At 47.0% G+C, this 11812-nt stretch overlaps 1 protein-coding gene across 2 annotated transcripts in view; it reads left to right on the top strand.

Moving 5' to 3' along the window:
• TSPAN15 (tetraspanin 15) overlaps positions 1–11812 on the top strand; it is a 53124-nt gene that overhangs the window by 24015 nt on the left and 17297 nt on the right. The window contains exons 2-3 of one of the 2 annotated variants that reach the window (XM_077778664.1): positions 3837–4022; positions 5265–5339. The exons of the other annotated variant lie outside the window; for it this stretch is intronic. Coding sequence (XP_077634790.1) covers positions 3837–4022; positions 5265–5339 — 261 coding nt within the window. The remainder of the gene's footprint in view (positions 1–3836; positions 4023–5264; positions 5340–11812) is intronic. 2 annotated transcript variants of the gene reach the window in all.

The raw sequence follows: 11812 nt of genomic DNA, 5'->3' as shown, positions 1-11812 counted from the left end.
TGCTTGTGGAGTAAGGAAGCTTGGGTTTCCGTTTGCCACAGGAGATTTTCCTATGGCTTTGGTGGTCTGGAAATGTGGTCAGGCTGACTGGCAAGGAAAATGCGATGCTTTGCAACAGGAGGGAGCTCAGACCAAAGGAAGTTTTGTTTCCTGCCGGCAAGGCCGTTCTGGAGTGGGTCTCAGGGCCCTAGGGAGCTTGTAAAAATAGAAGAAGCCACTGGCTGACTTTATGGAGAGGGCTGGGGTCAGGTCTGCCCTGCCATTTTGGTTTCCAGATGGTTTCCAGAGCAGGCTACCTTAACCCAGAAGCATAGCCTTAGGCAGGAATGAGGGATAGGGGCTAGTTGTCTGCCCAGGTCTCTCCACCCCAGAAGAGCTTTTTTTTTTTCCCTTTAAAACAGGAAAACGCTGGCATGCCTGGATGGCTCAGTTGGTTAAGTGTCCAGCTCTTGGTTTCAGTTCAGGTCATGATCTCGTGGTTCGTGAGTTCAAGCCCCACATTGGGCTCTGTGCTAAAAGTGCAGAGTCTGCTTGGGATTCTCTTTCTCTCCCTCTCTCTCTCTCTCTCTGTCTCTCCCATGTTCGTGTGCTCTCTCTGTCTCTCAAAATAAATAAATAAGCTTTAAAAAATCCTTAAAACAGGAAACACAAAATTTGCAAAAGTATATGGAAGCAATTCTGAAAATACTTAGATGCTATCTTGTTGGGTCAGCAACAGCAGAAGAATTACGCTTCTCATCAAGACAGAGGATAAAACCCCACCTGTGTAGCCCTCAAGTACACTGTGTCCCTGTGTATTTAATTCACTCCCCGCCTATGCTGTGAAGACTTCCATCCCGTGTCGTCTTCTTTAACCATGGTCTTCAGCCCAAGGATCTCTGGCCTCTGTGTCTGGTTCAGGGTCAGAGTTCGGTAGGCATTCCTTAGAAGTCCAGTAATTCAGAAGGGGGAGACTGAGCTTTTTAAAGTGCTTGTTCCTGTTCTCAGAAGACCCACAGGGCTTAGGATGGCCTTGAACACTAATTTTACCTTGTTCTGGGTTTTGGAGCCTGAACTGACCAGAGAGCCTCTGGTTAATCTTGCTCTGTTAAAAGTAGATTTTATTTCCTGTGATCACCATCTTCCTGTAGAAAATTTCCTGCGTGTGTGTGTGTGTGTGTGTGTGTGTGTTCGTTCTGCCTTATAAATGTAAACATTTACCCAAGTGGGTACTGTCGATGACATCATTTCACTCATGGTTTTCCTGATATGGTCAGCTTGTTAATAAGTGACTCCTAACTGAGTCTCTCAGCTCCCTTTGCACCTCTGTGTTGGAAAGGCGTTCCTTTCACACTGGGGGAAGTGGGTCTGGGTAAATCCTGGATTATCTTTTCAAATGGGGCGGACCCCTCCTCCCCCTGGGGGGAGATGGCTTCTTGGCAACCCTCTGTTATCTGGTGTTTCTAAATAAGCTTGGTCTGCTTGACTTTTGGTATCTCGGCTACTTGTCAAAAGTTAGGGGAAAACAGGCACTTCCATTTACCCAGGACAGTCTCTGCGCTCTTTGGAAGGAAGTCGCGGAGATCTATTTTGACGGCACATTAGAGCCAATTTAAGACCAGTGAGTAACTGGAGGGGCGGCGTCCTCAGTGTTCTGGATGTGACTCTAGGGTAGCTATGTCCATGGCATATGTTGCCAACGTCCGGTCTGTATTACCCCTCGCTTCCTTTGCGGAGACCTTAGCGGGCTGTGCCTCAGCTGTTACCCTCTCACACCACCTCCTCCTTGGAGAGGAAGTCCAGCATATCTGATGATTTGTCCTTGCCCCCAGGAATGCGTGGCCCGGAAAGTCAGGATCCTTAGACAGGCAGGAGACCAGGTAGACGGCGTCGGACTCAAACCCAAGGGCGTCGATTGGGAAGTCCAGTTCACCTCCATTCAGTGCACACTGATTGTAAACACTGATGGTACCTAAACGTCGGGACTGTTCTGGGTGCTGGAGATGCCCCAGTTAGTTGGGAAATCCCTCCTTGACATGCAGCTTAAAGTCTTATGGGGAAGCCAAGCAATTAAAAAGTAAAAGAATAAAGTTGCTTACATACTGGTAAGTGCAAAGGAGAAAAATAAAATGGGGTATTGGTGTCAGGAGTTTCAGGGGGAGGGATTTTCTCCTTCTAAATAAGATGTCTCAGAAAAGCCTCACAAAACAGCTAACAATGGAGCAAAGACAAGAGGGAGGAGAAGGAGTGAGCCTCGTGGATGTCAGGAGGAAGAGCATTCTGGAGAGCGGGAACAGCCTGTGTAAAGGCCTCGGGATGGTGCAGTATGTGTGTTCTACCAGCAGTAAGGAGCCCAGTGCTGCTAAGGCAGAGTGAAGAAGGGAGGAGAGGGAGACGTGAGCTCAGACAGGTCACGTGGGCCTGTCTGTCATCTGTGATTAAGGCTGGTGTTTTTATTCTCACAGAGAACCAGGCTGCTCCGATGGGGGTTTACCTGGTCATTCTGGTGTGGAGAATGGGCTGAAGGGGGCCAATCAGGACAGTACCGTGGGATCCCAGGGTGAGATAGGCCCAGACTTATCTGAGAGTTGGGAGTGGTGTCAGCTGATAAAACTCCCTGAAAAGGTAGGGGCGCCCAGGTGACTCTGTCGGTTAAGTGTCTGACTCTCGGTTTTGGCTCAGGTCATGATCTCACAGTTCATGAGTTCGAGCCCTGCATCAGGCTCTGTGCTGACAACGTGGAGCCTGCTTGGGATTCTCTCTCTCTCTCTCTCTCTCTCCCCCTCTCTCTCTGCCCCTCCCCAACTCGTGCTCTCTCTCTCTCTCTCTCAAAATAAATAAGTAAATAAACTTTATTAAAAAAACCCAATCCCTGAAAGTTTAGTAAGCAAGTTTTCAGGCCCAGAGAAAAGAGGGGCCCTCTGTGGGGGCTTCGTCGCCTGGGTTTTTCCTGACGGAGTGCTACAATAGTCATCTTTCCACTGTTGGGAAAGTTGATAACAAGGAATTTGCCTGGCCCCCTGAGCAGCTCTGAAATGTCCTTGGGGTGGCCTGCCTGGGGAGCAGTCCTTTCAGCGGCCCTGCGTGCTTAGGTTGACAATATTCCCACTTTCCTTATCTCTTACGAAAGCCTTGCCAGAACTTGGGGTGTGGGCAGGGCAGAAACAAGCATCTTCCTCCCATGTTTCAGAGGGCAACATGGAACTGAGGGGCCACCTACCTATCTGAGGCCCACGGTTAGCTAGTGGCAGAGCTGGGACTCAAACCCATGTCGTCTGACCCTCTAAGCAGTGGCCTTTCTCCTGACCCACCGGTACCCTCCTCTCGTGCGGCATTTCCAAACAGAGTCTGTGTCAGTGTGCTACGGCCGCTGTAACAAAATGCCACAGACCGTGTGGCTTCAACCACAGCAATGTATTTCCTCACAGCTCTGGAGGCTAGAAGTCCAAGTTCACCGGGTTGGTTTCTTCTGAGGCCTGTCTGCCTGCTTTGTACATGGCTGCCTTCTCCCTGTGTCCTCACGTGTTCTTCCCTCTGGGTTTGTCTGGCCCTCATCTTTTCTTCTTTTGAGGACAACAGTCATACTGGATGAAGGCCTACCCGTATAGTCTCATTTTAACTTAATTACCTCTTTAAAGGTTCTGTCTCCAAATATAGTCACATTCTGAGGGCCTGGGGTTAGCATTGCACCGTGTGAACTTTGGGGGAATACAGGTCAGCCCACAGCACGCTCCCTCATGTATGGTCATTGGGCTGAGCTCCCCAGTGACGGGCACTGTAGCCCCCAGACAAACTGGCTGTAGGAAAATCAAGTGACCGCTGGTCCTTCTCTCTCACTCCTTGCTTTCTTGCTGCAGCTGATCGGGGCCCTGATCCTGTCGGTGGGGATCTATGCAGAAGTTGAGCGGCAGAAATATAAAACCCTTGAAAGTGCCTTTCTGGCCCCAGCCATCATCCTCATCCTTCTGGGGGTCATCATGTTCATCGTGTCCTTCATTGGCGTGTTGGCCTCCCTCCGCGACAACCTGTGCCTTCTCCAAGCGGTGAGTTGGCCCCACACACCCCTTAGCTGGGGGGGAGGGGGTGTCCTTGGAGTCCCTAAGAGAGCTGGGGAGACTGCCCGTGGGCCCTTGGGCAGCCCAGGTTTTTTTCAGTCCTTGCCTCAAACCACACTTTCTAGAAGGTCTCCTGGATCAGCCTCTCTGTTACGTAGGCCCAAGAGAGCCCAGGCCACCTCCACTTTGCATATAAAGGCTGACTTGAATATTCTTCTCTCACTGAAACCCTGCGTGGGTCTGGACTCTCAGTTGCAAGTGGGAGAAATCATACTCAAGTGAGAGCAAGCAAATCCCAGAGGTGCTGGTGGTGAGTGCGTGGCTCCTGTAACCAGCGAACCCACAATGAACCAGGGCTTTAGATGGTACCGGGGGCTCCTGCTCTTCCGCCACCTCCCAGCTGGATGCCAGGCTGGGTCCTCAGGCTCTCTTTACAATCGTCACTAGCGGCCTCAGGCCAACAGAAGCTTCATGGCCCTTGATCCCAAAAAGTGTTTCCTGGTAACCTCTGGCCAAAGTCCCAGGACTCTGATGAGCCTGCCTGGGCCAAGTGCCTGCCCTGGGGCCACCTCACCTGCCCCCTTTTCTGTGCAGTGAGGGGTGGCTCCCTGAAGCTGGGGGTACTGGGTAGGCAGATCCATTCACTGTGCCCACGTGTGTGTTTGACCTCACTGTCACCCCTCACGTGGGAAGCCCTGATAAGCAGGATGTTGGTGCTGCCTGAGGCTGGAAGTTGCTGGCATCAGTTTGGACACTACCTGCTTTGTGCTGGGGCAGGGGTGGGGGTATATATATTCTTTGGGCCTCAGACGTCCCCTCACCCACTCTGGGGGGGACTGGGAGGCCACTTCTGAGGGGCTCTGCGGGCAGAGCTGGAAATGCCGTGGCGGTGGCCCAGCCAGCCAGGCCCGCTCTGGGTCAGCCCTCCTCGTGGTGGCGGTGGCGGTGGGAGGGGTGTTTTTCTGCCTTTACTCTGTGGAGGACCGTGGGACAAACCTCGATAACAATCTGGCCTGGACAGCTGAGTCACGCTTCCCGACCCCTGACTGGCCCCAGAGATGGGTTTTCCCGGGGAATATTTGTCCACATCCTGTGCCCTCACAGGAGGAAGGAGAAGGCCCGGGAGCCAGTAAGAGCTCCCACAGAGAGGATTCTCCTCATCGCACTTGACCTTGGAGCCAAGGTGCTTCTCTCGCCCCTCTAAGTGAATCTCTGAATTTTGTTTTTCAGTTTATGTATATCCTGGGGATTTGCCTCATAATTGAGCTCATTGGTGGTGTGGTGGCCTTGATCTTCCGGAACCAGGTGGGCCTCGGGTGCGGGTATCGGCCATGTGCATGCTGAGCACCCCCTGGGCATGCCCTGGGCTGTAACTAGGGGTGTGCAGAGAGTAGGGTAGATAATCTCCGTAGCATCCGTTCTGCTGGGGAGATGGGCGCTGATTGAATAAAGCAAAGGACAAGAAAAGAGAGCAGGCGAAGGTGAGGATCTGGGGTAGGTGAGGCGCAAGGGAACCAGAAGTCCAGGCAGAGGGAACTATCGAGGCAGAAAGGAGCTTGGCAGGTTTGTGGCCCAGTGTGCGGGCCGCTGGGCTGACACAGGTGGCCGATGGGGAGGCATGGAAGGGAAAGTGGGAAGGGCCACCAAGGCAGACCTCCTAGGTCCTCGTAGGCCATGGTGTAGGGCTCAGAATTGTTCCTCAAGGCAGTAGGAAGCCTTTGGAGGGTTTTACAGGGAGTGGTGTGATCTGATTCCCAGTTTGCTCGCTGCCGAGTGGGAGAATGGACAGCAGGGAGGTGGTGGTGGTTGAGGGGAGGGGGGGTTGTAGAGGGACCAGCTGAAGGCTGTGGCAGTTGTCTGGGGGAAAGGGGATGATGGCTTGGTCATGGAGGGTTGGCAGAACTCAAGCCCCTTTGAGCTGGCAAGGTTCTCAGGGCTTCTGGTCTCCAGTTTCTTCTAGTGTAGGCTGTGGACACCTCATACAGGCTGGGTGACCTGAGCCAAGTCACTTAGCCTCTCAGATCCTCAGGTTCTCAAGGGATTATGATGCCTAGCCCTCGGGATTCTGAGTAGGGTTTGATGAGAGAATGCATGTGAAGAACCTGGTGTGGTAATGACCCCAGCTGGACCCTTGCTACACATTGGCTCGTCGGTCCTGAAGCCTGGAGAAGAGAAGAACCTGGCCCGTGGTCCCGCAAGAAGCTAGTGGCTGTGCAGGGCTGACTTCCAGTTCAGGGCTCTGTCACTTCTCCCGCAGTCCCATTCCTCTGTCTCCCATTCCTCTGTCTCCCATTCCTCTGTCTCCATCCTGCCCTTGGTGGTGGAGGTGGGCCTTGAGGAGCAAGGCAAGTTTCCACAACTCTGCTCTCTGTCCACCCTCTTGCCTCCCTCCCCCACCCAGACGGCTTGGCTCCTGGAGCTCCTGGGCTTTGTGGCTGGACAGGTGCATCAGGGCTGCGGCCACATTGTCCCTCTTATCAGAAGTTGAGCCCAAGGCAGCATCATGATCCCAGACACAGGGTTGTGCAGAGCCCTCAAATGACCCAGTGCTTGACTCCAGCCAAACTCCTCATGAGTGCAGCCGGATCCTGGCCCAGGTGGGAGCTGCGCTGGGCCTTAAACACAGGCTTGTCTACACCCCTGGAATCCAGAGGTCTTCTTTCCCCTTGAACTCCAGGAGAGGGGAGGGGAGATTCCCATCTATCAGTGGAGTCAGTGAGGCACAGAGAGGTTAGGAAAACTTCCCAAAAGCACACAGCAAGATGGAGTCAGCTCAGTCTTGTTTTTCAGTTCTTCTGTTTTGCTCCCCCACCCCAGCTTTATTGAGGTATAATAGACAAGTAAAATTGTAATATATTTAAACTATATAGGGGCGCCTGGGTGGCTCAGTCAGTTGGGTGTCCAACTTCGGCTCAGGTCATGATCTCACAGCTTGTGGGTTTGAGCCCCGCATCGGGCTCTGTGATGACAGCTCAGAGCCTGGAGCCTGCTTCCAATTCTGTATCTCCGTCTCTCTCTGACGCTCCCCTGCTCATGCTGTCTCTCTCTGTCTCTCAGAAATAAATAAAACATTTTAAAAAATGAAAAAAAAACCTATACAATGTGAAGCGATTACCACAATCAGGTTAAATAACACATCCATCAGCTCATACAGTAACTTTTTTTTTTAGTAAGAACGCTCAAGGCCTATTCTCAGCAAATCTCACATATAGAATATGGTGTTATTAACTATAGTCACCATGCCATGCATTATGTCCTGAGAACTTACTCATCGTATAACTGAGAGTTTGTACCCTTGACAGCATCTCCCTAGCTCCCCACTCCTAGGGCCTGGTAACCTCTTTTCTACTCTCGGGTTCTGTGGGTTTCACTTTAGAAAATATTTATTTGTTTGTTTATTTATTTACTTATTTTGAGAGAGAAAGAAAGCATGAGCAGGGGAGGGGAAGACAGAGAGGAGAGAGTGAGAATCCTAAGCAGGCTTTGCACTGCCAGAGCAGAGCCCAACGTGGAGCTCGAACTCACAAACCATGAGATCATGACCCGAGCTGAAGTCAGGCTCTTTACCGACTGAGGCATCCAAGCACCTCCCCCTCACCTTTTTTTTTTTTTAAGATTCCACATATAAGTGATCCCATACAGTATTTGTCTTTCTCTGTCAGGCTTATTTCACTCAGCATAATGCCTGCTAGGTCCATCCTTGTCACCAACAGCAAGATATCCTTCTTTTTATCATGGCTAAAGACTATTTCATTGTGTGTATATGCAGTGGATATATGTACAATACAGCATAAAAATAAAAATACATAGGGGCTCCTGGGAGGCTCAGTTGGTTAAGCATCCAACTCTTGATTTCAGCTCAGGTCGTGATCTCACAGTTTGTGAGATCAAGCCCTGTGTCAGGCTCTGCGCTTGACAGCTTGGGATTTTCTCTCTCCCTCTCTCTCTCCCCTCCCCCCACTCCTGCGTGTGCACGTCTTTCTCTGTCTCTCTCAAAAATAAATATATAACTTAAAGCAATAAAATAAAAATATATAACATATGTATTATTTTATTTTTATTAAAAATATATATATCTCCATTCATCTGTCAATGGATACTCACGTTGTTTCCGTAACTTGGCTATTGTGAACAATGATGTGATATAAGCCAAAGGGTATATTGCAGAATTATTTTTAATTTTTGGAGGAACTTTCATACTGTTTTCCATAGTGGTTGTACCAATTTACATCTCCACCGACAGTATACAAAGGTTTCCTTTTCTCTCCGCCAATATTTTTATCTCCTGTTTTTTTTTTTTTATAATAGTCATCCAAATAGGCATGAGGTGATAGCTCATTGAGGTTTTGATTTGCATTTCCCTGATGATAAGTGATGTTGAGCATCTTTTCATACACCTGTTAGCCACCTGGACGGCTTCCTTAGCAAAACATCTATTTAGTTCTTCTGCCCATTTTTAATCAGATTATATTTGTTGTTGTCACTGTTATTTGCTATTTAGTTTTAAGGTTTCCTTAGACATTTTGGATATTAACTTCTTATCAGATATATGGCTTACAAATATTTTCTCCTATTCTGTAGATTGCCTTTGCATTTTTTTGGTGATTTCTTTTGTTGAATATTAAAAAAATGTTTACTTATTTTGAAAGAGAGTGAGCAGGGGAGGGACAGAGAGAGAGAGAGAGAGAGAGAGAGAGAGAGAGGATCCCCAAGCAGGCTCTATGCTGTCAACACAGAGCCTGATGTGGAGCTTGAACCCACAAACCATGAGATCATGACTTGAGCTGAAATCAAGAGTCAGATGTTTGACCAACTGAGCCACCCAGGCGCCCTGAAGCCTTTTAGTTTAACATTGTCCCACTTGTTTATTTTTGCCTTGTTGCCTGTGCATTTGATGTCAGATCCAAAAAATCATTGTCATGACCAATGTGCAGGACTTTTTTCCTCATGTTTTCTTTTAAGAGTTTTATAATTTTGGGTTTTATGCTTAGATTTTTATCCATTTGGGGTTGACTTTTGTGTATGATGTAAGATAATGGTCCAATTCATTCTTTTGCATGTGGAGATCTAGTTTTCCCAGCACCATTTAAGAGACTGTCTTTTTCCCGTTGTGTATTCTTGGTGCTTTTATCAAAATTAGTGGGTATGACTGGGTTTATTTCTAGGCTCTCTATCCTGTTCTGTTGATCTGTATGTCTCTCCTTTCCTCTCCTTTCCTTTCCTTTCCTTTCCTTTCCTTTCCTTTCCTTTCCTTTCCTTTCCTTTCCTTTCCTTTCCTTTCCCTCTCTCTCTCTCTCTCTCTTTCTTTCTTTTTGCCAATACCATATTATTTTGATAACTATAGCTTTGTAATATAGTCTGAAATCAGAAAGTGTGACGCCTCCAGCTTACTTTTTGTGCTTAGGATTGCTTTAGCTGTTTGAGATCTCTTATGGTTCCATCCAAATATTAAGATTTTTTTCTATTTCTGTGAAAAAATGCCATTGGAATTTTGATTTTTTAAATGTTTTATTTATTTCTGAGAGAGAGAGAGAGGAGAGCGTGAGAGCGTGAGCAGGGGAGGGTCAGACAGAGAGGGAGATACAGAATCTGAAACAGGCTCCAGTCTCTGAGCTGGCTGTCAGCACAGAACTGGATGCGGGGCTCGAACCCACGAACTGTGAGATCATGACCAGAGCCAAAGTTGGACACTTAACCAACTGAGCCACCCAGCTGCCCTGCCATTGGAATTTTGATAGGTCTTGAGTTAAATCTGTAGATCGCCTTGGGTAGTGTGAATAGTTTAGTAATATTAGTTCTCCCAATCCATGAACAAGGGATAACTTTCCATTTATTTGTGTTGTCTTCAATTTCTTTCATCAGTATTTTATGATTTTCAGTGTACAGATCTTCCGCTTCCTTGGTTATATTGATCCCTAAATAGTTTATTCTGTTTGATGCTATTATAAATGGGCTTGTTACTTTCTTTTTTTGGATAGTTCATTGTTAGTGTATAGAAATGCAAATCATTTTTCATTTCATATCTTGATTTTTGTCTCCTGGAACTTTACTGAATTCATTTATTAGTTTGACAGATTTTTGCTGGAGTCTTGAAAATTTCTATGTATAAGATCATGTCATGTGCAAACAGAAAACTTTACTTCTTTGTTTCTGATTTAGATGACTTTTTTTTTTCTCTTGCCTAATTTCCTTGCTCTGGCTTAGGACTTCCAAGACTACGTTGAATAGAAGTAGTGAGAGTGTACACTTGTCTCTTCCTGATCTTAGAGGAAAAGCTTTTACTTTTCACCATTGAGTATGATGTCAGTTGTGGGCTTATTATGTATGGTGTTTGTTATGTTGCTGTACATTCTTTCTACACCTAATTTGTTGAACTTTTTTTATCAGAAAATTTTGTCAAATACTTTTTATGCATCTATTAAAATGATCATATGTCTTTTCTCCTTCATTGATAATGTGATTATCACATGGATTGATTTGCACATATTGAGCCATCCTTGCACCCAGGGATAAATCCCATTTTTTCATGGTGTATGGTCCTTTTAATGTACTGTTGACTTTCGTTTGCTGATATTTTTCTGAGGACTTTTTTCAGCTATGTTTATCAGAGATATTGGCCTATAATTTTCTTATAGTCTCCTTGTTTAGTTTTGGTATCAGAGGAATGCTGTCTTCGTAATGACTTTAAAGTGTTTCCTCCTCTTCAGTATCTTAGAATTTGAGAAACATTAGTTTTGTTTTGTTTTGTTTTGTTTTTGAGAGAGAGATAGAGACAGCATGAGCAGGGGAGGGTCAAAGAGAGAGGGAGACACAGAATCTGAAGCAGGCTCCAGACTCTGAGCTAGTTATCAGCAGAGAGCCCGATGTGGGGCTCGAACCCACGAACCGTGAGATCATGACCTGAGCTGAAGTTGGATGCCCAACTGACTGAGCCACCCAGGCGCCCCGAGAAACATTAGTTTTAACTATTCTTTAAATGTTTGGTAGAGCTCACCAGTGAGCAACTGGCCCTGGACTTTCACTAGTTTACTAGTTTCTGACCTGTGATTTGTCTGTTCAGATTTTCTATTTCCTTTTTAGTTTTTAATTTTATTTTTTAATGTTTTAGCTTTTTATTAATTTTTTGATGTTTATTTTATTTTTGAGAGAGTGAGAGCGTGAGCAGAGAGAGGGAGACACAGAATCTGAAGCAAGCTCTTGGCTCTGAGCTGTCAGCACAGAGCCCGACACGAGGCTCAAACCCACTAGCTGTGAGATCATGACCTGAGCCAAAGTCAGACCCTCAACCATCTGAGCCACCCAGGTGCCCCTGTAGATATTTTTTATTGTCTTCCTAGTCTCTGCTTCATTTATTTCCACTCAGGTCTTTGTTATTACCTTCCCTCTACTAACTTGGGGCTTGGTTTGCTCTTTTCTTTCTGCATCCTGGAGGTGTAAAGTTAGATTTTTTTTGAGATTGTTCTCTTTCTTTCTTAAGGTAGATGTGTATCGCTATAAACTTCCTTCTTAGAACTGCTTCTGCTGCATCCCCAAAGTCATGGTACGTTGTGTTTTCATTTTCGTTTGTCTCAAAATATTCTTTTATTTCCCTTTTTCTTTGCCTCATCAGTTGTTTTTTTTGATCTAGTGTCGCTACCTGTTCCTCCCTTTTTCCCCTTTTCTGTTTTTCAGACTGTCTGCTCTGAGCTGGAAGAGTGGGGTGTTGGTTCATTTCTCAGCAGCCTGAGGGAGAGGGGTTTATTCCATTCGTCCATGGGGATGTGTTTCTGCGCAGCTGC

This window comes from Crocuta crocuta, unplaced genomic scaffold, assembly GCF_008692635.1.
Source record: "Crocuta crocuta isolate KB4526 unplaced genomic scaffold, BGI_CrCroc_1.0 scaffold167, whole genome shotgun sequence".
Classification (NCBI taxonomy): Eukaryota; Metazoa; Chordata; class Mammalia; order Carnivora; family Hyaenidae; genus Crocuta; species Crocuta crocuta.
This window is presented reverse-complemented; position numbering and strand designations above follow the sequence as displayed.